General features: G+C 30.8%; 5 protein-coding genes across 14 annotated transcripts in view; 2 read left to right on the forward strand and 3 right to left on the reverse strand.

Annotated features, from left to right (window-relative positions):
- Nucleotides 1-6,066, forward strand: part of LOC125827363 (tubulin beta-2 chain) — a 461,890-nt gene extending 455,824 nt beyond the window's left edge. For all 10 annotated transcript variants that reach the window (XM_049506675.1, XM_049506676.1, XM_049506677.1 and 7 more), the window contains exons 2-4: nt 4,150-4,581; nt 4,694-4,963; nt 5,172-6,066. In XM_049506675.1, coding sequence (XP_049362632.1) covers nt 4,188-4,581; nt 4,694-4,963; nt 5,172-5,854 — 1,347 coding nt within the window. In that variant the 5' untranslated portion in view covers nt 4,150-4,187 and the 3' untranslated portion in view covers nt 5,855-6,066. The remainder of the gene's footprint in view (nt 1-4,149; nt 4,582-4,693; nt 4,964-5,171) is intronic.
- Nucleotides 1-25,795, reverse strand: part of LOC125827362 (GDP-Man:Man(3)GlcNAc(2)-PP-Dol alpha-1,2-mannosyltransferase) — a 267,662-nt gene that overhangs the window by 118,155 nt on the left and 123,712 nt on the right. The gene's annotated exons all lie outside the window — the stretch shown is intronic.
- LOC125827361 (uncharacterized) lies at nt 8,426-11,650 on the forward strand. Its single transcript, XM_049506667.1, has 7 exons — nt 8,426-8,614; nt 8,842-9,085; nt 10,070-10,261; nt 10,347-10,998; nt 11,103-11,209; nt 11,303-11,362; nt 11,467-11,650. Exons 1-7 carry the CDS (start codon nt 8,426-8,428, stop codon nt 11,514-11,516), a joined length of 1,494 nt encoding a protein of 497 aa, XP_049362624.1. The 3' UTR covers nt 11,517-11,650.
- On the reverse strand, nt 11,631-13,542 carry LOC125827368 (fructose-1,6-bisphosphatase, chloroplastic-like). Its single transcript, XM_049506682.1, has 4 exons — nt 13,020-13,542; nt 12,705-12,929; nt 12,044-12,550; nt 11,631-11,835 (listed from the first exon to the last, which is right to left on the reverse strand). The coding sequence occupies exons 1-4, from the start codon at nt 13,443-13,445 to the stop codon at nt 11,764-11,766; spliced, it is 1,230 nt and encodes a 409-aa protein (XP_049362639.1). The 5' UTR covers nt 13,446-13,542; the 3' UTR covers nt 11,631-11,763.
- On the reverse strand, nt 14,366-16,251 carry LOC125827427 (fructose-1,6-bisphosphatase, chloroplastic-like). Its single transcript, XM_049506739.1, has 4 exons — nt 15,979-16,251; nt 15,335-15,559; nt 14,619-15,125; nt 14,366-14,534 (listed from the first exon to the last, which is right to left on the reverse strand). The coding sequence occupies exons 1-4, from the start codon at nt 16,249-16,251 to the stop codon at nt 14,463-14,465; spliced, it is 1,077 nt and encodes a 358-aa protein (XP_049362696.1). The 3' UTR covers nt 14,366-14,462.

Raw genomic sequence — 25,795 nt, forward strand, 5'->3', positions numbered from 1 at the left:
AAAAAATTAATGAAGAAGTTGAAAAGATATAAAAAGTATTTATAGAGAAAAAAAATAAAGATTAAACAATCAAAAATATTGAAAATAAATAGTCAACGTTGTTATAACCTATCCACAACAATGGGAGGGAATATTTTTTAAAATATTATTTTAACTAGTAAGAATTAATTAACTAGATGTAAAAATAATAAATCATCAGTTATAATAAGTATAAAAAAAGCAATGTTGACCTTTGAATTTTCTATATTTTTTATTGTCTTATTTTTATTTTTTTTCTCGCAAAATACTTTTTACACTCTTTCAACTTCTTCATTAATTTCTTTTATCTAAATTAGATTAAAAAAAATATTTGTAAAAAATAGAGTTTTTAAAGAAATATTTTATCTATACTTTTTTATTAATATTTTTTGAGATATTGCTTTTCACAATGAATTTTTTAGAAAGTTACAATCATTCTTCACTCTCTTTATATCAAATTGAACAGTTAGTATTTTTTTTTTTATCATTATATTTCTATTACCATTTAATGTTTCAAATATGAAGTGTTTAACTGCCTATAGTAATATATGGAGCATTATTATTTATAAATGTATGAATTAATTATAATTAATAGATGTTAGTCGTCAGTCGTCACTCGTTTATAATACATTATCTTGGATTTTTATCTAAGAGACTTTATTTATTATTAATATAAAGTTTGATTGGTTTAAGTCAAAGTTCTAAAATATTTATGCTAAAGAATAGATAGTTTTTAAAAAAAATATAAACTTATATGATTTCTTACAGATCATTTTAATATCATTTTAAGTGAGATTAAAATTATTTAATTTTTTGGGGCCTTAACATTTTAGAGAAATAATATAAATATTTAACTTGCTTTATATTTGAGCCATCTTGATGCTAAAAATATAATTTGAGAAAATTTATAACAATATTTTATGTATAGATATTATTAATATATAATAACAGTAATATTATATACCCAAAATATAATTGTGGAGAAATAAAAATCATATATTCTTAACTATTTATAATTTAAAACACGACAACAATGAGAGGCGTTTAGGAAATTTTGTGATTTTAACGGACAAGAATTGATAAATAGATGCTTAATTTTGGGATTTTATCACTCTATTGATTATTTATTGTATTAAGAATATGCTAAAAGTATCTTTTCATGCATATTATGCTGATCTATTTTTATTATCAAAACCAAATGTAAAAAAAATAGATCAATGGTAATAATTGTTAAATATTTGAGTGATTTTTATCCCTTGTCTCGAATTCAAGAGTTGTTCATAAGATGTCTTTTTTTTTTCTTTCGTACAATTTACGGATAATTTGTATTATTGGCCAATTATTTTTTTGAAACAAATCATAAATTCTATTGAAAAAATGTTATATCACGATTTAATATTTTTTTGCAGGTTAATCAAATGTCAGAGAACTATCTAATATTCATTTGTAAGATTAAAAAATATATGAGCAAAAATTAGATTGAAATCCAATATTATCTGAAAGAATAATTTGCAAGGGTTATATTTTCCCTCGTAAAAATTGAACTAAGTCTAAATAGTGATTTAATTTATTTTTTTCACGATTATAGATTTAGGCACATAATTAGCATAAATGACTATTATAGATTTATGTTAAATATTTAGAACATTTGTCACGATTATAGATTTAGGCACATAATTAGCACAATGAAGTACTTTGCAAAAGTGGCACGCTTTAATCCATTTTTTGCCATATTTCAAAAAATTCATACTCCTATGTCCCTAATTACTTGTCCACTTTTGAATTGACACACATATTAAGAAAATAATTAATGCAATAGTGAATTTATCATTTTATCTCTATTAATTATGAAATGGATGAAAAGTTCTACATTTTTCAAAAGAAGTAGTCATTTAATTGAGAGTATAATAGATAAAAAAATTGTCCTTTCTTAATTAATCAAAATGGATAAATAATTATGAACAATTATAAAAAAAAAAAAAAAAGACAAATAATTAGGGACAGATGGAGTATGATTTAAGAGAACTGCTTGAAAAGAAAAACTCTCATTATTGATGTTTTACCTTTTTGATGTTGTTTTCACACGTATTGATTATTGAACACTTACCCATTGAATTGCATTGTATTGGGAGTTTAAATATAACATTTGTTTTGATTCGTACTTAATTTTTATTGTATCGTATCATTCAAATTTATATTTAGGTAATGACGATCAATCTGATATAATTTCGTCGTTACTTTAATATTTTATTCTATTTTGTCTTCACTTATTATTTATATAATTTTGTTTTTCTTTATGCCAAATATTTTCATAGTAGTTCTATTTTGTACCCAACTTTTCTACTAGGTTTGTCATTCAAATTGTGGATATGTGTCATTATGTAACGACATAGAACGATATGATCTATCCAAATATTGTATTCATTAAAATAATATAATACAATACGCTACAATATAACACAATACAATATAATATGATACGTTGTGAAACAATATGTAACAACAATCCAAACAAAGTGTGACATGAAATATAAAATTGAAGAGTTAAAATGAACAATTTTAAGTTGGTGTGACAAAAATTTTGGAGCAAATTAGAGAATTTGTATATGTGTTTGGCAGAATTAAATTAATTACTTTAAAAAAACATATTGAACCCAAGTTTAGAGGTGTGCAAATATCAAATTGATCGATAAATCGAACTGGAAAAAATTGATGTTGATTTATTAATATTGGGTTATTGAGTTAACAAGTTATTAATGAAATTTTGATTTTTTTTATCAGATTATCGATTCGATTTTGATTTTTCAATATTGAGTTATTGCATACCGATAACTCATTAAGACTGTAGTAATTTACTACTTTAACCATAGATAAATAATAGATATTACTCTCGGTATCTTACTAGTTACTATTTTTGCTCTTTAGCTTCAATTCACACTTCATAATCACTTTGAATTAAGGGTGAGCATGGTATGATATACACCGAAATACCATACCATACTGAATTTTTTAATACCGTGGGTTTGGTATTATGGTATTTGGTATATATTTTAATTTTTTTTGGTATTCGGTATGGTATTTGGTATATATTTTAATTTTTTTTAATATTCGATATGGTATTTGGTATTTAGAAATAACATACCGAAATACCGAATACCATACCTAAGTATATAGTTACTTAGTTAATATATGTATATATTATTAAAATACTAACAAAGATGAGACCTTGTATTAGTATAAACTAGATGTTTAGAAGTTAAAACTTGGACTACTCTATTTTGATTAAAATGTATTTGAAGTAATTGATTAACAAAAAGATTTGTTTGTACTTTATTTGGCATATATATATTTCTACATGTATAATGTGTTAGTATGATACAATTGACACTTTTTTTAATTGTCGAAGTTATAATAATCTATTATACGAGTATATATCAGTCGAAGTTGAACAAATTATGGTTACCGATTACCATATCGTAGAATACCGAAATCGAACTTCAATATATCGAACCATACCGAATTAAATTGGTATGATAATGGTATAATATTTTAAAAACCGTATACCAAAATTATGATATCGAAAATTTCAAATACTGTACCGTACCATACTCTGCCCACCCTTATTCCTATGTTACACTTGTATAATTCTTTTCATATTAGTTATTACTTTTTCAATTTTATGAGCGTTTGTGAAGTTACATTATTATTTTATCGCATCAAATTATTTTAGAAGTCATATATTTATTTTATAAATATTTCTTATTAGTTAAATCGATACATCAATAAAAATATCTTATTAATAGTTTTAACATATTTAAAATCGAAAATGGACACCTTACCAAGCTCCTCACTTTGTGGCAAGAGAAAAAAATCAATGCAAGTCTGAAGTCTTGATCCAACTGGTCCCCTTAATTTTCAAATTTCAAAATTCTTCCTAAAATGATAAAAAAAATTAAAAATGATCTGTGCCGTAAATTCACTATCCGTTACAGCTCATCCGCCCCTTTCTTACAAACCCTAAAACGCTTTTCAATCTCACTATAAAACACCCCACCCCCTCGCTCCTTTGTCCCTGCATTTATTTCTCTTCTCATTTGTGTTTCAATTTTGTTAGATCTACACATTTTCTCTTTCATTTCTGCATATTTTCTCCAGATTTCAGTTTCAAAATGCGTGAAATCCTTCATATTCAAGGTGGACAATGCGGTAACCAAATTGGTGCCAAGTTCTGGGAAGTTGTTTGTGCCGAACACGGCATTGATTCTACCGGACGATACGCTGGTGATTCTGATCTCCAGCTTGAGAGAATTAATGTCTATTACAATGAGGCTACCTGTGGAAGGTATGTTCCTAGGGCTGTTCTTATGGATCTGGAGCCTGGTACCATGGACAGTATCAGATCTGGTCCTTATGGACAGATCTTCCGTCCTGATAACTTTGTTTTTGGACAATCTGGTGCTGGTAACAATTGGGCTAAGGGGCATTACACCGAAGGTGCTGAATTGATTGATGCCGTTCTCGATGTTGTTCGTAAGGAAGCTGAGAACTGTGACTGCCTTCAAGGTTTGTGTTAAGGCATTTTTTAGAGCATTTTGTTTTCATGTGTTGTTGTTGTTGTTGTAGATCTGTGCAATTTGATGGATTTGTTGACGTTTTCTCTGTTTGATTTTCCCAGGATTTCAAGTGTGCCATTCATTGGGTGGAGGAACAGGGTCTGGTATGGGAACGCTTTTGATCTCAAAGATCAGAGAAGAATACCCAGACAGAATGATGCTTACCTTCTCCGTTTTCCCTTCACCTAAGGTTTCTGATACCGTTGTTGAGCCTTATAATGCTACCTTGTCCGTGCATCAATTGGTTGAAAATGCTGATGAGTGCATGGTTCTCGACAACGAGGCTCTATATGACATATGCTTCAGAACCCTAAAGCTTACCACCCCAAGCTGTAAGTCATTTCAGCATCTCGATTGTGCTTTTCTTTGCGTCATCTATTTGATTGTTGTTACCTGACCATGTTCGATATTTATTGTTAGTTTTTGAATTTAACTCCTTGAAGTTGTGAATTATCTGATATGTTTGGTTGTTGAAACTTATTGTGGAGCATGTTCCATCATAATATTCACTGTTTTAATCTCCGTTTTTGAATGGAACAGTTGGAGATCTAAATCATTTGATATCAGCTACAATGTCTGGTGTCACCTGTTGCTTGCGTTTCCCTGGACAGTTGAACTCTGATCTTAGGAAGTTAGCCGTGAATCTGATTCCATTCCCTAGGCTTCACTTTTTCATGGTTGGTTTTGCACCATTGACTTCACGTGGTTCTCAGCAATACCGGGCTTTGACAGTGCCAGAGCTCACACAGCAAATGTGGGATGCCAAGAACATGATGTGCGCAGCTGACCCACGTCATGGAAGATACTTGACTGCCTCTGCTATGTTCAGGGGTAAAATGAGCACGAAAGAAGTGGATGAGCAGATGCTCAATGTGCAAAACAAGAACTCTTCCTACTTTGTTGAGTGGATTCCAAACAATGTCAAGTCAACTGTTTGTGATATCCCACCAACTGGGCTTAAAATGGCATCTACCTTCATTGGGAACTCAACATCCATTCAAGAGATGTTTAGGCGTGTGAGCGAGCAGTTCACAGCTATGTTCAGGAGAAAAGCTTTCTTGCATTGGTACACTGGGGAAGGAATGGACGAGATGGAGTTCACTGAGGCAGAAAGTAACATGAATGATCTGGTTTCTGAATATCAGCAGTACCAGGATGCCACTGCTGATGAGGAGGGAGAATATTACGAGGATGAAGACGAAGAGGATGTGAATGAGAATTAATTTGGATGATACCAAACCACAACTTCCTGTTGATGGTCTTTTGGCTATGGCAATGTAATGTGTCTTGATAGCTAGTGCTATCCTGTAATTTTTCGAAGACAATCTGCAGTGTTGTAATAGTAGTACTTTAATTCTGGCGGTTGTGTTCTATCTTTGTTTTATGACTATTAAGTTTCTATTTCTATTTACATAGCTGTCTATATCTTGTTCTATTTCATGGTTAGTAGTTAGTACCTTGATTTGTTGGTGTTTACAAGACTTCGATTTGCAGGTCCCAAGTTGGTTGTGGCTCACTGGTTGAAACTTGAATGAGCCAGCAAGCTGGTTGAATCAATTAAGTTGAGAATGAAATTGCACTTGCAGTTTTGTGAAATTTATGAAGCAGTTTTCCATAGATGTTTTATTTGCTTGTTCCCTGGAGTTAATCTACGGAAACCTGTTTATTTGGTTCAACCATTATCCTTAGAATTGGATCTATGTGCATTTTGCAGTTTATATTCGATAAAGTTTAAATTGTGGATCTGTTTAATTTATCATCACTTTACTCATTTACCTCAATTGGATCTGTCTTACTATTTGAATCTGTTAGCAATTCTTACCTCATAATCAACTGAGGTTTTAAATTTGCAAGGCTTATCTAGCTGAACTTATCATGTGAAGTAGTCTATTTTACGATTATTAATGACAATTACTTATTAGAGAAATCAGATTATGAATGACTACTCTGCTAAATACATTTATCATAACCAAAAGAGACATGGAAAAAGTTATTAGTACATCTGCAAAGGGGTCATATGGTTGGGAGTAAGTTATTTCGGGATTAACTATTCGAGGATATATGAGATAACTTATCCCATTATTAAGGTATAAATGGTGATAAATAATCTCATGAATACCTAATACCTCCAATCAAACGTAAGGTATTATTATACCTTATATCCTACACCAAATGACTCCTAATTGACATTAAAATAATGACATTGTAGGACGTATTGTTCAGTGACATGGTGAAACCAAGTTTGGATTTTGGACATTGCAGAGCCTAGCATTACTCAACCAATTTTAAACCCACGCTTGCTTGTTGACCTGAAGGATGATATACTTTGTTAGCACTTAGTTCAATTCTACCTAATCAGGGTATCTGATGTACTATTATTTTATTGTCGGATTTTCTCATGAAAATAGGTGTCAAACACTTCAATATAAAAGTGTATGAAATAGACGTAGCTAGCTAGCGTTTGGTTATATATTTTGAGTTTTTGAAGTTGTTTGGAAAAAATAGTTTTCAAAATTTAATATTGTGTTTGAATATGCATTATACTTGAAAAAAATTTAAAGTTTTATGAGTGGAAGTGAAATTTCACCCAAAATGTAGTCTGGGCTAACTTTTGGAAGTTTTTAAAAAAATCAAATTTAATGAATATATATATATATATATATATATATATATATATATAATTTTAGTTTTTAGAAAAATAAATCTACGGAAAAACTGGAGCTAGTCAGAGGTGAATTGAAGAGGATTTACACCTTGGAGCATTTTTATGGTTCAAAATAAATGATATTTTCAGTTTAAAGATGTATTAATTAATTTTTTTTCATCAGAATTACTCTCTTTAATGATGCTTTCAACTACTCCCTCTATTCTTAATTACTTGTCCAATTTTTCTTTTTTACTTGTCAATTTTGACAAATCAAGAAAGGACAAGTTTTTTTTACCTATTATATTCTCAATTAATCAATTTTGAAAAAGGTAAAACTTCTTGAAAATCTCATTTAATTCATCAACTTCACAATTAATTAGGATAAAATGGTAAATTTACTATGTCCATAATTATTTTCTTAATAAGTGTGTTAATTTAAAAGTAGACAAATAATTAGGGACAAATGAAAAGGGAGTACCTAGTTTTAAAAAAAGGTTGGGGAAGTAACAAAGAGGTAATATTGACAAATTAATTCTTTAGTTAGTGTCATTTAATTAATTTTCTTTAAAGATCTGCAACACTCCAAAAATTCATTTATGTTGGATTAGAGGAAGTATTTGGATAGTCAAAGTATATTTTCTTTCATCATTATTTTTTAAATATTTTGAATTATTAATTATTATTTTCTTCATTTTAAAAAAATAATAAATTACTTTTTTTAGTCTATTTAAAAAAGAATGATCTTTTTTCTTTTCTGACAACACTTTAATTTTCAATTCTCTATATAACATGTTTAATGTCACAATATTAAAAAATATTTTATTACAATTGACATACCTTTAATTTAGGATCACAAAATTTAAAAATAAAACTAAAGAAATACTACTTTTTTTTTTTTGTAGTTTCTAAATATAAATATATATTTATATTCTTATGTTGTTTTACCGCTTTTTCATTTTTTTTAAAGAACTTTTTTACCTTTTTGTTTTGTTTTGAGATAGTCCCGCGCTTATTATAAAGTCCTTCACATTCTCCTGCCCTTTCCCTCCTTATTCATAACTCCAACAAGTCACTGCAATTTCCCCCCAAAAATTCTCCGCTCATTTTTCTTCCTTCTTCTTCTCCGATTTCTGCTTAATTCGCACAGATGCAGAAATCGAAAATGGGGAAGCAAACCAAACCAAAAAAACCTGAAAACATAGGCAAAGGAAAAGTAACTCCTGTCCAAGTTGCTTTCATCGTCGATCGTTACCTCTCCGATAACCATTTCACCGAAACCCGCTCCACTTTCCGCTCCGAAGCTTCAATTCTCCTATCCAAATTACCCGTCAATGAGGTAATAAATTCACATACATTGGTAGATCCTATCAAAGCGTATCCAAAATTTAAGATTTATGTATTTTCATTGCTTTGAAACTATATGGATTTAGATCTACTATTGATTTTAGAACCTATAGTGTTTAAGTCTGGGTTTGCGACTGTTTTATGTATTAATAAATTATATTGAGAGCTTGATTTTTTTTGTAATTGTTTTTGGTTTTATGTTTTGTGATATTTGAACAGGCGCCTAGGAGTTTATTGAGTTTAGGAGCAATGTTGGATGAGTACATATGTTTGAAAGAGCAGAAAGTGTTTTTAGAGCAAGAAAAATTGCAGGTTCAGAATTTGTTAAGAGGGATGCAAGAAGTTATGAATGGTTATAATGCAAGTGCAAATCTGCTGCTGTCTGCCCCAGTGCCTGCTTCTTCAATGCCCAATTCAGGCCCTTTGCTCCAACAAGCTATTGGGTCTTCACCAATTTCAGCAGGTTTCAATTCTGGTCTTTTTATTGCTATTTTAGCTATCCTCACCAAAGAGTTCTATATAATTGTCTATGTGTTTGTTATACTTTTTCATTAGTGTTATATGGGATCTTTACAACATCAACAACATATCCAGTGTAATTTCATAGACCATAACTGAAGTCTGGGGAGGTAAAGCATAAGCAAATCTTAGTCGTACTTCATGGAGATAGAGATGCTGTTTCCAAAAGACCCTTGGTTCAAATGAATCAAATAAAAATAATTATGAATGAGGAAATATGAAATGAAGAAAACATGACAACTAATATGAAAACCAATATAAAACATACAAAAAAAGAAAACATTAACAACATCATATGGAGACATCCTTGTATTTATAAATCCTTAAGACCTTAACATAGTCTCTGTATTAACTTGAAGGATGATGTTGTAGGCGCACACATCATGATGTTTCCTATTGGCTTTGCATTAAGCTTGTACCAGTAGTTTTTCAGTTATGACTGATGAACTTAAGTTGGATTTTCTTCTTCTTTTGACTCTTTCAATCAACTAACATTTAATTTCAACACAAACAACCTATCTAACCTCTCAAAACTTTGTTTTTCTATACACGGATGTGATAGTCAAATTAGGCAATTGCAATACGCAGTAAAGCATTTGCTTGATGTCTTACTAAATTTGGCTCCTCAATAAAGTCCATTGTGCTTATATTATATTGTTGCGGATTGGACATATATTCACAGATAGAGTTGCAGGACTTGGAAGGAAAAAAATAGGGATGTAGCATCACCATTAACAAGATAGGATTGAGTTTGTGTCATTCCCATGATACAATAATGATCCATTGTTTTTTACCTGAAAGATCTACTATTCCATGTTCAAAATGCCTATACTATTCCTTAAATGCAAGTATCAGAAGACAATCCATTCTTAGACCACTTATTTTGGACAATTTCTGTAGTGACATTAATCATTATCAAATTTATCAGGTTATTGTTCTGCATACACTAGTCCAGTTCTTATGTCAGCATCAACACCTTCCAACACTGCTGCTGATACGATGAAACTTACTACTCCAGTTTCCATCCCGACAGCTTCAAAAAGAAAAGGGTCCAAGGATGTTTCCATAACTGCCAAAAAATCTCGTACACGGTCACCCACCAATCAGTTGCTACTTAAAGGTAAATTTTATTGATGTTAGACTTTATGAATCTCATATTTTAATCTTACGGTGATCACTGAGTAGTCAGTACCCTTTTCTTGCAGGTGCTAGTGCAATGCCACAAGATGATAAGCATAACAACAATTTGAAGAGCTCAGCAATTCAGCCATCAGATCCCATTGATGAACCCAAAAGGTCACCAGTCCAAGGATCTAACAATGCCAAGTGTTTGTCAGACCACCCCATTCAGTCCCCTCTAACTAATTATTCTGACCCCAAGACACCTCCAATAGAATCTTCATCCCAAACTGACAAATCTATATCCCCGCTTGGAATTTGTTCAACAGCAACTTCCATCAAAGAAGCTACTCCCTCTCATCTAATGTCGACTAACCACATGATAATCTCTTCAGAAACAATTCAAGTGACCCCCACCAAACAAATAGCATACTATTCCATAGAAAGAAATCACTGTGTTTCGACTTCCTCACCAGTTAAAGCAAACTTGACTAGGTCTGTGAGGAGAGATCAAGTAAAAGGTAGGTTAGATTTTGATGCCTCAGACATTCCTGACACGGTTTCAACATCTGATTCTGAGAAGGAAGGAGATACTTTTGACTTGGATTTATCTAATTTGGATCTTCTGGGTGAGAATTTTAATCTTTCTGAGCTGCTGCATCATTTCGACATTGATGTACAAGGGGTTGATCATTCTTGCCAGGACAAACTGGACTTTTCTCCAGAGTCCTTTTCAGGGTATAATTTCTTGTTTTTCTGTCCATGAAGAAAGATTTCTTGTTACATCCATAATGCCAGCTTATCTACAGAAGCTAAGTTTCCATCTAATGTTTAATGCACAGGTCACCATATGAGTCTGGAAATGTCAACATTGATGGAAACCAAATAACATCACAGATTTCCTCGACAGTTACCAAAGTCTTTTCAGAGAAAGATACAAGTTTACTAGGTAAAAGGGAATTCTTGACTGTACAATTGAATGTAAACTTCTTTCATGTGAAAGTGATCTACATATATTTCAATTTTATCATTGATTCTTCAGGTTCAGATACTGTGAAAACTGTGAAATCGGTTACCAAACGTATCCAACTTTTAAGTCCTGGTAAGTGGTAGTTGCTTCACTTTCAGCTTTACTTTTTGTTTTGTACAAAGAGCTAATAGAGGCCATAAGACTAATCGATTCTGTATCATTTTACATCTTTGCAGTTAAGAGTAACAGAAGCTCGAGACATTACAACTTGTGTGCAAGAAATTGACTAAATTCTTCAACAGATCAATATGGAGGCTGACATGCTAGAATTCATCACAGCTGACCTTATTTATGAAATCCAATAGAATTACCTTTTCAAGTTCTAAATTTCAAATATTCATTCATTTGTAAAATATAAGATGGATTTTGAGTAAGATAGAAGCCTCTTAGGTACATTTCGTCGTTTGATAAACTAAAATGTTTATGGTACATAACTTGCATCACATCAGATGATACATCAAATGAGATAGTTTTCAGGCTAGGTACTTTTCCAGCTTCTCAATTTCTTCTGGGCTTCCAATAAAAATAGGCGTTCGCTGATGTATCTGCATCAAAGAAAAGTAATTAAGGTCCTATGGGCTTACGAAAAACTGAAAAAGACACTACTATGATGTTTGAGCTGTCGTTCCACATTACGTTGCTCATTTTTTAATCGTTATATCACACCACCTACACCTTAAATTCAATCTTCAACTAAATACTGTTAAAGAATCTTAATTTATGTTTTCCCTGAATGTAAATTTTCAAATTTACCTGCTCAGGCATGATTTCCAGTATCCTTTGGTTGCCATCTGTTGATTTGCCACCAGCTTGTTCTACGATATAGCTCATGGGTGCACACTCGTACAATAGCCTCAAGTTCCCATTTTTGCTGTTCTTGTTCTTAGGATTTCCATAAATCCCGCCATACAACAACATTCTATGGATTTCACCCACGAGACAACCTATGTAACGGCCTGAATATGGCTTGCCATTAGGACCTGGTTGCTTTAAGTGGTCAAGATAACTCTGCAATTTCTCATCCCAGAGATCATAGTTTCCCTCATTAAAGGAATAGATCCTTCCAGCCTTTGGTATTTTGATATCTTCATGTGTCAAAACAAATTCTCCATATGCAGGGTCTAAAGTAAATGCATATACTCCGTTTCCTACCGAGAGTGTGTAGACCACTGAACTTGAATAAAGACAATATCCTGCTGCTACTAAATTGCTCCCTGGCTGACAAACACTGACTATACACTTCTCCCTGGCTTGATCAATCTGAAAATCCAAAATAAAATAAAACATTGCTTTTCAATTTCATCTTATGCAACATTGTATTGAAATGAGTATAAACGGAGTGACATGGACAATGAGGATTCATATAGCCGACCCCAACTTGTACTTAAGTTTCATGTTAGAATTGCGAGATTACCGTGGAATCATCATCCATATCTACAAGGCATTGCTGATCTGGACCATAAATTCCAAAAATTGATCCAGTGGTCAAGGCAATGTCAATGTTAGCAGATCCATCAATGGGGTCAAACACTACAATATAATTTCCAGAATAAGTTTCTTCAACTGCCACTGGTACATCTTCTTCCTCTGATGCTATAATCCCTGTCCTCCCACTTGATCTTAGACAATTGCAGAACAACTACAACACTCAAAGATTACATTTTTACTGATCAGTGCACTAAACTTCACAATAATCTAAGTGTTAGAAGGTAAAAAAAAATTAACAAACCTCATTAGATATAACATCAAGTTTCTTCTGATCTTCACCTTGGATATTAACAGTGCCTTGAGTTCCTGTAATGTTAACAATACTAGACCTTTGTAAAAGCGATGCGATTTGCTTGCAGGCTAGTGATATGCTTGAAAGAACTATGGCTAATTCTGCATCTATGTTTCCTGCTTGTTCTTGCTGCAACAACCATGTTGTCAAGTTTACCATTTCATATCTGTTTTTCGGTTTCTTGATCTGTGCTGGAGCTGTTTTTGCTCCTTCCAAGCTTGCTGCTTCGCAGCGAATTCTTGAATTAGGACTGAAACTGCCATGGATGAGATGTTGTGATCTCTTGATATTGGTGGGGAAGAGATGGAAATTAGGAGAGAGATGAGAAATGGAAGAAGAGCTTGAGCATTTGGTTCCAAGAAGAGCTTCAGCCATTTTTTTCTCTCTATCTCTGAATTGACAACTGGTGTTGCCTGCTTATCTTTTTCCCTTTTGACAATTGTGTGAACATAATTTTGTCACAACAATATCTAAAGGTCCAAAATACTAAAGAGCAACTTGCTTGAAGATCAAAAGATATGTGGCTGAAAATTCAAGGGATCAAATTGGGGTGTCCCTACAAACCTAACAGAAAGATGATTTCACTTTTAATGCAAATAAAAGATGCAATCTTTGGACTTAAAAGAGAAACTTGGGAAAATCAGAAGTTCTTTCGAGGAAAGGATAATTGTCAATGCCAACAAAGTCATATTTTTGCTCAAAATCTATTTAACTTGCCAAGCTTTTGATTATGGTACTGTGAATTCATGTCCTCAAGCTCATTCAGTAGGTTATTTGAAAGACAAAAAGATCCATAATTTCAATGCTAAAAGAGTCTCTCACATTGGATATATAAAAGGGTAGTTCAGTGCACGAAACATCTTGTATTTATGCAGGGTTTGAGGAAGGGCCGCACCCCTAGGGGTGATGTAAGCAGCTTATCTTGATGCAAGTATAGGTGAATGATTTCACGTCTCGAACCCATGACCTATACGTCACATGAAGACAAGACCTTTTTGGGCTTCTAAAAAACTAAGCTAGTTTAAAAAAATTAAGACAAAAACAAAAAAGATGGTTATAAACTATCTCAACCTATTCTATTTGTGTTCTGTCTCAACTAAACTCCTCACCAACACTATTCCAATTCAGTCCATTGAGCCTCGAGCTCGAGGCGACTAAAGCTACTCGATGTTTGCAAAATTTTAAAAATATATGGCGTATAAGTACCACTCCAACTGTATAGTGAATTGAATCACTGCAAAGCTTTTCAAGACTCTATAATCATCCAAGGCTTTGTTTACAGCTCTTCATTTCAAGTAATATACAAATTTACAGCTCTTCATGTGTTTTGTTTGCTTACAAAACTAAAGTAGTTGAAAAAGTAATGAATATCCCCTTCAGTTCACATCTGTATTAAGATAAGTACTTTTCCAATTTTTCAACTTCTTCTATGCTTCCAATGTACAACGGAACGCGTTGATGTATCTGCAAAGAGAGAAACGGTAGTAAAAAAATTAACTAACATACTTAGCTTGTTGACAGAAGATGTAGCAGTCAGTTTGTACTCACCTCAACTGGTTGCATATCAAGAATTCTTTGTTGGCCATCCGATCCTTTGCCACCGGCTTGTTCCACAATAAAGCTCATTGGGGCACACTCATACAAAAGCCTCAACTTCCCGTTCCTGCTCTTCTTGTTTCTCGGGTAGCCATAAATACCACCATATAAAAGAGTCCTATGAAAATCACCAACCAAACTGCCAATGTATCTGGCTGAGTAAGGCTTACCACTAGGACCGGGGTCCTTCAAATGATCGATGTACTTCTTCAACCTGTCATCCCATAACTGGTAGTTTCCTTCATTGAACGCGTAGATCTTTCCAGCCTTTGGTATTTGGATGTTTTCTTGAGTCAGGATGAATTCTCCAAACATTGGATCCAACGTGAAAGAAAAAACACCATTTCCCAACGTGAGCACAAAGATCACTGAGCTCGAGTACATGCAGTACCCTGCTGCAAGAAGATTGTTCCCTGGTTGGCACACATTCACTATGCACCTCTGCTCCACAGTGTCAAGCTGCAATTTTGAACATGTGTATTCGATATGGCTAACTATTCAGACGAAAAATTAGGCACCATAGAGCCAATCAATCTGATACAATTCATAACTAGATAGACAAAAATGATTATAGCAAGTATCTAGCATATATAACAAGCATGACAATAAAAGATCCTACTTCTCCTGAATCTCGATAAGAGAGGATACATAGGTACTCCGGTACATACCGTGGTAGAATCTTCAAGATCAAGGAGACAATCATCATTTGGAGTGTATATACCAAAGATAGAGCCAGTAGATACAGCAGCATCAATATTTGATGATCCATCAAGAGGATCAAAAACCACGATATAGTTCCCATAGTAACTCTCCTCTACTGCCACTGGTACATCCTCTTCCTCCGATGCTATAATCCCTGTCCGACCACTCGCTCTCAGACAATTAGAGAATACCTGGCCAAGCCATAAACATCAACCTTCATTAACATCTAGCTCAATATGCCATACTACTAATACTCTAAACGTTTATCTTGAATCTTCCTATGTTAACATCTTACTGCAAGAACCTCAAACTACTGAGGCAACAAATAAATATAATCAAAATCACACTTGTAGAACAACATAAGATGATCTTATTGATTTGGAGTTAGTGAAAGTCCTAGTTAGATGTACTAACTACCAGAATGAGCTTCCTCCGAGTTTTGGTGGGATAGTTGGAATCTCTGTACTCTTAACTAAAGATCTCGGGTTCAAACCTTGAAATTCAAGAACCTTTAAGTAGGAAGCACTTTACCCTTTATTGTGCAATTCAGTAAGTATCCAGATTAGTCAAGCCAGCAAATTTCAAATACTAAACGGTTAAACTAACAAACCTCGTTAGAGACAACATCAAGCTTCTTTTGGTCCTCTCCATGAGCATTAAAAGCACCATGAACTCCAGTAAGTTTGGAAATTCCAGCTCTTTGAACCAGAGAAGCAATCTGCTTACAAGCCATCGAAATACTCGAAAGAACAATAGTAAGTTCAGCATCAATAATCCCATCTTGTTCTTGTTTCAACAGCCAGCTAGTTAAGGTCTGCAGCTTATACACACTTTGTCTCTTAGTCTTTTTAGCCTCTCCTGCACTACTTTTTTCCAAAACCATGCACTTCACATGAACTCCCCTGTGTTCACATTTTCTCTTTACTATGCTGTTTTTTGTGCACAAAAATGAAGTCTTTTTGTGTTGGAAAAAGGACAAGTGGGAGAAGCTAAGGCTTGAAGTTGTTGCTGTTGGGGCTGTTGATACTGCCATTGGTAACTTTGTTTACTTTTTTTGAATTATGACTTAGTGAGTTGTGATCTCAAAGTTGCAACTAATAACATATAACACTATTATAGTTTTCGAATGTCTAAAATTTTGATTCTAAGAGATGGAGTTAATCTAATCCTATTTAGTTTTAAAGATATCTTTCGAAAATCGAAAAGTGTCACCTGATAAGTGTTCTAAGAGCAACTAATCTTAATTTCAATTACCCGGATTGTACAAATAGTTCTATTATTGTAACTCTTTCTTTTCATGTTATATGACTGGACAAGAAGTTATGATCTTAATCATGACACGATATTTTTGTGGTTATAAGAATTTGTTATTAAGATTAAAGTGAGAAGTTTTAAATTAACACTTGTCTAAATATAAAAATATTATCAATTTTTTTATTTTTTTTTTAAATGTGGGGATGAAAGTATTAGGCTAGTAAAGTTAAGAGGGTCCTACTTATCCATCTTTTTGGAACTTCCCCTTTCATTCGTGGTTAAGCTTTTGAAGTTACCCACGATGAGTCACATACATTCGACGTGATCGCAAGGATAATGATTTTAGTATAAAATTTGTTATTAACTTATTTAGATATTAGATAATTTTGAAATTATTTTACTCTATCACTTGTATTAATATGATGAAATTACAATTTTATATAAAAAGTAATATAAAATAATTTAGTGAAATATTTTTGTTTATCCCATCATGCGTACCAAATGATCCTAGCTTTATCGACTTATTCTCTAGCCATGTAAACTTAGAGAATATTCCAATTGTTCCACGTTGATTTTGCAAGTGCTTCCAACAAGCTGTTCATAATATTCTAGATAGCTTTCTGTCCATTTTTTTTTCTTCGTATGATCGACTTTTATGGATTAGGAGTGTGTAAAAATTGAACCGATCAATAAATTGAATAAAAAATAGTGTTATTGGTTTATTATTATTGGATTATTGAATTAACTGATTTTTAATGGTTTTATTAAAAAAATTATCGGGTTATTAGTTATTTAATTTTAGATTATTAGGTAAATCGATAATCCATTAAGACTGCAGTAATTTACTAATTTACTCCTTTATAAATATTAAATATTAAATATTAAATATTAATATCATTACCTTACACTTACTGGTTACTATACATTTGCCCTTTAGTCTTCAATTCGCATTTTATATATATATATATATATATATATATATATATATATATATATATATATATATATATATATATTGTCTTAGTTTTTTTTCATTTGTGTTGCACTAGTATAGTTCTTTTTATATTAATCATTATTATTTCTATTTTATGAGCATTATGTAAAGTTATATTATTGTCATGTCGTCAAATTATTGGAGAAGTCATATATTTATTTTATGAGTATTTTCTTATTTGTTAAACCGAAAATTGAACCGTTAAGGTCCAATATCCGTTAAATCAATAAAAAATATCTTATTGGTTTGATTATTGATTTAACATATTTAAAAACTGAAAATCAATAATACATAAAATTGAATTGAACTGACCAATGCACACCTTTACTCTAGACATGCAAAAAGTTTCTCAAAAGACAAAAAGAAGAAATGTTACTATATATATAAGTGGCGTTATGAGCTTCCTTTTGAAGATAAATGATACTTCGTTGCAATATGTTTGTAAAGTTTGAGTTGCCATGAAACTTAAGAAAGTAAAAGATTTTTTTTGAAGTTAATGGTCTTAAACTAAAATTATATAGAATGTACATTTCCTATTTCATATTACGCGATTTCTGAATAAATTCAGAGGCGGAGCCAGTATTAGAAGTTTGGGGGTTCTAAATTTCCTTCTCCTTCTTTATCATTGAGTTGTCAATCAGTTTTGTTAGGAGTTCACAAGTTATTACTTAAATTTCTAGTACAAATATAGGGTCTACGAAAAAGCTACTAGGTTCGTCCGAACCCACGAACCCCCACCTAGCTTCGCCCTATCTCTGATGACCTACCACACCCCTTAAGAGAACTTTAATATAAATGTATTTTACTAAACTTAAAACCTTATTAAAGATATTGTTAAACTCTAAATTAGTCTACAACTATTTTATGTAGTTATTTAATACTCCCTCGGTCCCATAATAACTGATTATATTCTATTTTATACGGTATTTAAGAAACCACAAATAAAATGATCAATTTGACTAATTTATCCTTTATCTATATTGATGGATATTAAGATAATTTATGATGACAGTACAAGTACTCCAAAGTGGGTGAAAGCAAGAGTACAAATTAAATGAGTAATTAAATATTTAATGAACTCTTTGGAAAGATAAATTCTAGGAACTTTAATTTGTTTAAGCTTCCAAAAAGAAATTACGGGAACATTAAGCATGATGATGATATTAATTAAAGGGGTAAAGTATAATTTTTTTTGATTAATTTTGTCTTGATTTAGTAAGTGATCAAATAATTTGGGACATGTATTTTTAGAAAGGTGGTTAGTTAATATGGGACAGAGGGAGTACTACTAATTGGTAGTATGAGAAAAGTAATACTCCCTCTGTCCAACAATAGTTGTCCACTATTGACTTGACACACTCTTTAAGAAAACAATAAATAATAGGGGGTAATATTACTCCCTCCATTTCATATTAATTAAATTGTTGAGACATTTTTCATTTTTCAAATTAACTTAATTGTTCAATTTTCAAGACTACTTTTAGAATGTTTTTCCAACTTTACCCTTCATTAGTTGGTATTAGAATTAGTTATTAATTAATGTTTAGTTATTTTAATCATAATTTTGATAATAATTAGTAAGGGTAAAGATGAAAAGTCAAGCCTAATTTCTGTCTTAATCTTTTTTTCTTAAAGGTTGTGAAACACCTCAACAATTCAATTAATATGAAATGGAGGGAGTACTATCTTATCTTTTGACTTTATTAAATTTAAGACTTTGAGAAATATATTAGATGATACTCGAGAAAAGTCCCAAAATAGTCCCTCATCTTTGGGTTAAGACTCAAAGTCATCCTTGAGTTTTCACATGGAGCATTAATAGTCCCTCATGTTTGCAATATTGGTGCACTTTTAGTCCTCCTCCTAAATTATGCCTATTTTTTAACATTGTTTTTATTCATAATTTATGTATGAAATGTTCAATTGTCATTTTATATATTTAGTAGAAATAATAACTATGTGTGAGAGAATGTGAGAAGAAAAACACCTTGTTTTGTTTAGTAGAAATTGTATTGCAGGTAAAGTCGAGAGGTTCATCACGACGATTTCACGTGCAATAGTACAATTTTTTCTTTTCTTGCAACGTCATATGTCAAGATATTCTTAGTTTAGCTGCAATAATATTTCTACTAAACAGAACAATGTGTTCTTCTTCTCACCTTCTCTCACATAGAGTTATTATTTCTACTAAAATATATAAAAAGACGATTGAACATTCCTTACATAAAATTGTGGATAAAATTAATGTTAAAAAATAGCAAAAGTTTAGGGGAGGACCAAAAGTGCACCAATATTTCAAAAATGAGGGACTATTAGTGCTCCATGTGAAAACTCAAGGATGACTTTGAGTCTTAACCCAAAGATGAGGAACCATTTTGGGCCTTTTCTCGATGATACTCTCTCCCGTTCTTTTTTATATGCCACATTTTTAGATTTCACTTGCATTAAGAAACTAAGTAAGTTTACAATTCTACCTGTATTTAAAATTTTATTGAAGTCAACTTTTCAATAAATGATAAATAATTTAATCTTTTATTTTTAATTTGTTTGTTGACATTTCTTTTTCAAAATCATATTTTATAGAGTATTGCAATGGTGAGAGTAATTAATCAATGTATGAAGTAATTACAAATTTACAATGAATATTAATTCATTATTAGTTTGTCTAGGTTGGTCAAATATTTATTTTCAAGACTAATTAACTATCAAGAGTATAATAGGAAGAATATTGTAATTTATGTATTGATTTTATGAAATAACAAGTATTGTGGACCAACGATTTATAGTGTTGGATGACATATAAAAAGGAATGGAGGAAGTAACTAGTATTTAATAGGAATGGTAAAATAAACATAAAAAGTAAATTATCTCTTAATTTTCTAAACTGGACAACTATTTTTAATATAGCGGACAACTATTATTAGATGGAGGGAGTAATAATAAAATTCTCTTGACTTGCTAAAATAGACAAATTAAAGAAAATAAAACATCAATTTTTGATATATGAGCCAAGTAATGAAACAGAGAAAGTATCAAAATGTCTTTAATCTCATAGTTTTAAATATCACGTGAAAATTTAAAATAAAAAATATGTAAATGAAATGTTTAATATATATTGACAAAAAAATATAAATAAATCAACTTGTTAACCAAGAATAAGACAGTAATCCAATAAGACATTTATATACATGGAATTGACTTGACTCAGTAAGAAGTGTCGTCAGGGTAATAAATATCCTTAAAGGTCGTCTGGTTACGAAGATAATTAAGGTAGGAGTAATGTTAAATGATCATAAAATTTGGTCAGAAATTTAAAAAAGTGTATAATATTTTTTTATTTTAAAATAAGTTAATTTTTTTTTATTTTTTTAATTAAAAGGTATTAAAGTTAGAAAGGTAAAAATGTTCAAAAAAAGAGTAAAATAACATAGATAAAATACCATTTTGACCAAATTCTGATTAAATTTTCTGGCAAAAAGGATTTTTCCTTAAGATATTATAGTTTCGAGATAAAATGTAAAATTATTTTATTTTGTATATGATAAAAAATATTTCAATTCGAGAATATTAATCTGAAGCTTGCTTATACCACAATGTTGGTATTATTTTCATACCACAGGGGAATAATTACACATTTTCTTTTGTGAAAGTTTCTCTATCAAAGTTTTTTGAGAAAGTCAAGATTAAAATTTATTCAAGTTTCTAGTTTAAACAAAAGTCACCTCAATATTATATCCTGCATATCTCATTTTCAATTTACTAAACTAAACTCAATAAATAAAATATACATATATCCACACATAATCTTATAATTATTTAATCCACATATTATAAACTCAGTAAACTTATTTACTAATCAAACGTACATTCTATTCATTTTTTTTGTCCTAATAAGTAAAGTACAAGTTGCTGCTGCCATATTTTTCCACGCAACACAAGCTGACCTTTGAAATCTTCTATAACATGTACTCTCTTCGTCTACTTTTAGTTGTCATGTTGTGTTTTTCAAAAGTTAATTTGACTAATTTTTAAAATTAAATTAAATTACATTAATTTGATATTTCAAATTAAAAATTTAAATATTCAAAAACTATACGAAAAGTACTATAAATTACAATTTTTTACATATCAATATGATAAAAAAATACATCGTAAAATGTTAGTCGAAGTTCTTATCATTTGACTCTAAAAAAAGAAACAATGACAACTAAACGAGGACGGAAGGAGTATTGTATAAGGTATAATAATCACATGATAAAATGTAGATTTTTTTTTCAGTGTTCGGTTGGAGATATTAGATAGTCCTTAGATTATTTATCATACCATTTTTGCTATAGTAATGAGATAAGTTATCCCATATATATGATAAAACCCGAATAACTTATCTCAAAATTAATTATTCTGAAATAATTTATCCTCAACTAAACGACACCTCAGAGTTTAACGTTAATGAAGCTATTAAAGATAACAATCCTTTAAAATTACGCGGTCAAAACATAATTTATTGTTTTCTATTGTGGTTTTGCATATAAATTTATAGTGTTTGAACCTAAAAGAATGGGTTCAGTCAAACTCCAAGTAAGTAACTCTCCCAGTTTTATTTTACTTTATTTATAGTCTGTCTTGACTTCACACTCCTTCTCAAGAAAATATTTATTAATTAGGGATTTATTTTACAAAAAAATTAGCCTCATTGATAATGCTTTAAAAAATTTAATTTGACTATTATGAATCGTTTGATAGTTATAGTAAAGAAGCAACATATTTATATTAAAATTATGTATATAAACGCTATACAATATTTGTAGCTAATTAGAATCCTGTATAACAAATATATGTATAAGTTATGAGAGAATTGAAGTAGAATTATCTTATGCGGAGTAGAAAAAGATATAACTAATACTTGTATAATTCTAACCAACTACCAAACACTTATGCAGTTATTTAATGATAAGGATAAATATAAAAAGAAAATAATAAACTTCTCTTAGGGTATGTTTGGTATGAAGGAAAATGTTTTTCTAGAAAATATTTTCCTTGAAAACAAATAGATTTTTGACATATTTTCTCATGTTTGGTTGGTGAGTAGAAAATATTTTCCGAAAAATATTTTTGAGAAAATATCTTGTATTTTTACTAGAGAGTAGAAAATAATTATTGAAATTGAATATTTTTAAAAAAAAAAACAAACTTCAATTTTTTTTGGAGGGGGGTGGGGGGTCGCAGGTAGGCATGGTGTGGGGTGAAAAAAGAAAAAGTTGAAATTGAAAATATTTTTTAAAAGCAAACTTTAAATTATTTTTTTTGAGGGGGGGGGGGGGGTCGAGGGTAAGGGGTGGGGTGAAAAATAAAAATTTGAAATTAAAAATATTTTTTAAAACCAAACTTTAAATTATTATTTTTTTGGGGGTGGGGTGGCTGGCGGGGTGGGGAGAGGGTAGGGTGGGGTGGAAAAATAAAAATTTGAAATTAAAAATATTTTTTAAAAACTTTAATTTTTTTTTGGGGGGTGGAGTGAAAAATAAAAATTTAAAATTGGAAATATTTTTTAAAAATAAACTTAAATTATTTTTTTTTTTGGGAGAGGGGGGGGGGGTTGGTAGGGGGGATGGGGGGTAGGGGTGAGGGTGGGGTAAACAAATAAAAAAATTAAAATTTAAAATATTTTTTAAAAACAAACTTAAATTATTATTCTTTGGTGGGGGTGGAGGCTGATGTGGGGGGGGGGGGTGTCGAGCGTAGGGGTTGGATGGGGTGAAAAAATAAAAAATTGAAATATATTTTAAAACAAACTATAATTTATTTTAATTTTTTTGGGAGGGAGGTTAGGAGGCTGGCGGGGGTAGGGGGTAAAAAATAAAAAAAATGAAGTTGAAAAATATTTTTTTTAAAAATAAACTTTAAATTTATTTTTTCAATAAAAAAATTGTAATATGAAGTTGGGGTAGAATTTTGGAAAATGTTTTCCTTAATTTTGGAGGAAAGTCATTTTTCTAAAATTTGAGAAAAATGAGTTGATTTAGAAAATATTTTCCAAAACATTTTACCAATCAAACATGAGAAAATTGAAAAACATTTTCCGGAAAATGTTTTCCTTCATACCAAACACACCCTTAATCGTATTTTTAATATTCACACCATATAGAATGTCTCTTAATATATAGTTACATACGGGGATGCCCATGACGTATGTATATGTATTGAACGAATCAAATTAATCGTCATGAAATTTTATTTTTTCATTAGATGAGATTCACACATTTTTTGCATTTCCTCCAATATGAAAAGTTTTTAATGTCAACTGAATATCAAATTCTTCTATAGATAAAATGAAATATTTATTTTTGACTTAGGAGCCAAGTACAATGAATGGAGGGAGTATCAAGATACCTTTTGAAAAGAGAAAAGTAAGACGAAGAAATTAAAACGGTAAACAATAAAATTGTGTTGCATGCCTAAGGTGTTGAACGATTCCAAACTCTTTAGTTTTTGAGCAGAGTGACATATGAATATCAGCAGAAAATTACCTCAATGTACACTATTGACAAAAAATAAAAAGAAATCAACTTGTGAAGCTAAAATAACACATTAATACATGGGATTGACTTGACTCATTAAGCAGTGTCGTCAGGGTAATTAAGATCGTTTTGTTACAAAGATAATTAAGATATTATAATTTCGAGGTAAAATATAAAATTATTTTATCCTGCGTTCGATAGAAATAAGGATACAATGATAAATTTACTTAGTTTCTTAAGGGACATGAAACCTAAATAGAAATCGAGGGAGTGATCAAATACATTCTCTTCATTATTTTTGGTCCTAATAAGTAAAGTACAAGTTGTTGCTGCCATTTTTCCACGTAACACAAGTTGACCTTTGAACTTTTCTATAACATGTACGTACGTTCTGTATATATGTTTAAATTTAATTGTGATCTCAGTGTTTAGCATTAATGAAGCTATTAAAGACAGTAATCATTTTAAAACTACGTCGTCATAACATAATTATTTTTTTCTTTAGTAGGTTTGCATATAAATTTGTACTTAACACTCGTCTCAAAAAAATATTTATTTGGTATATATTTAGTCTTATTAATTATGTTTTAGTAATTTAAATTTGACTATTATATTATGAATCACTTGGTATTGACAGCATGCTTGCACATCACTTGTGGGAGAAAAGCTCCTATTAATAGCAAATGTAATATGTTCAACTTTTAATCATCCCTCAAAATTAAAAGTTCATATAATTTTAATTAGAAATGTTCTATTAATCAAAATCTACTCTAGAGGCCTTTTAAATGGGGGTCTGGCAAACTTAACTTAAATATAATTTCGTGAATTCATAATCTTTTCTCTATAAAGTATAATTTGTGAATAAATTTGAGGAATTTTCTAATTTTGCATATAAGAATTCAAAAACGTAAAGTAATGAGTGCAAATCACACATTCAATGAGAAGCAATTCTCTCTTGATTAGTTATATGACTTTAATTGCAAATTACACATTTAGAAGATGAACACTAAATTGGATTATGATGCATCAATCAAGGGTTAATTACATTATCCAAAAGAGCTGGATACGGAAATATCTACTTGTTGTCTAGTTGATAAAAAGAAAATGACATGTAAAGTCAGAAATTTTCTTTAAGGGGTTTGAAGTATAAAAAGAGTAAACATACGAAAAAGTCAAAGAGATTCAACATCTACTATATATTAATAAAATATAATTTTAGTTTGAGATATATAGTATATAATTTTCTGCCAGAAGAGGTTCATCTGACCCCTTAATTTTCACCTATGTGCACCGCCCTGCCCCAGACATATAACGTCATATTTTTAATATTCACATCATGTAGAGTATCAACCAAATCTTCATTAAATTTCATTTTTTTCGTTAGATGAAACTTGCACATGTTCTACAGTAACCTTCGTAAATTTTTCTCCGATATGAAAAATTCTTAATGTCAATTGAGTACCCAATTTTTTAATCAATTGACCTGCAATAACACCTACAAATGCAATAATAATACCTACACGCAAACAAATATGGGTACTTCATGGCTAATGAAGTCATACAACACGTACTACTTTTTAGAACTTAAAAGGCAAGAAGCAAATTTACAACAAACAAATAAACAAGAGAATCAACAAAACAATATTTATTTAATTAATAAT

The sequence above is a fragment of the Solanum verrucosum genome, unplaced genomic scaffold, assembly GCF_900185275.1.
Source record: "Solanum verrucosum unplaced genomic scaffold, falcon-dt-bn FXZP01000138.1, whole genome shotgun sequence".
Taxonomy (NCBI): Eukaryota; Viridiplantae; Streptophyta; class Magnoliopsida; order Solanales; family Solanaceae; genus Solanum; species Solanum verrucosum.

Coding starts and splice junctions, on each gene's coding strand:
- LOC125827361 (XM_049506667.1), top strand. CDS start 8,426: ATGCAGAAATCGAAAATGGGGAAGCAAACCAAACCAAAAAAACCTGAA. Junction 9,086..10,069: donor GTCTTCACCAATTTCAGCAG/GTTTCAATTCTG, acceptor CAAATTTATCAG/GTTATTGTTCTGCATACACT. Junction 10,999..11,102: donor TCTCCAGAGTCCTTTTCAGG/GTATAATTTCTT, acceptor TTTAATGCACAG/GTCACCATATGAGTCTGGAA.
- LOC125827368 (XM_049506682.1), bottom strand. CDS start 13,445: ATGGCTGAAGCTCTTCTTGGAACCAAATGCTCAAGCTCTTCTTCCATT. Junction 12,930..13,019: donor TTGATGTTATATCTAATGAG/GTTTGTTAATTT, acceptor TGAGTGTTGTAG/TTGTTCTGCAATTGTCTAAG. Junction 12,551..12,704: donor ATATGGATGATGATTCCACG/GTAATCTCGCAA, acceptor TTGGATTTTCAG/ATTGATCAAGCCAGGGAGAA.
- LOC125827427 (XM_049506739.1), bottom strand. CDS start 16,251: ATGGTTTTGGAAAAAAGTAGTGCAGGAGAGGCTAAAAAGACTAAGAGA. Junction 15,560..15,978: donor TTGATGTTGTCTCTAACGAG/GTTTGTTAGTTT, acceptor TGGCTTGGCCAG/GTATTCTCTAATTGTCTGAG. Junction 15,126..15,334: donor ATCTTGAAGATTCTACCACG/GTATGTACCGGA, acceptor TCAAAATTGCAG/CTTGACACTGTGGAGCAGAG.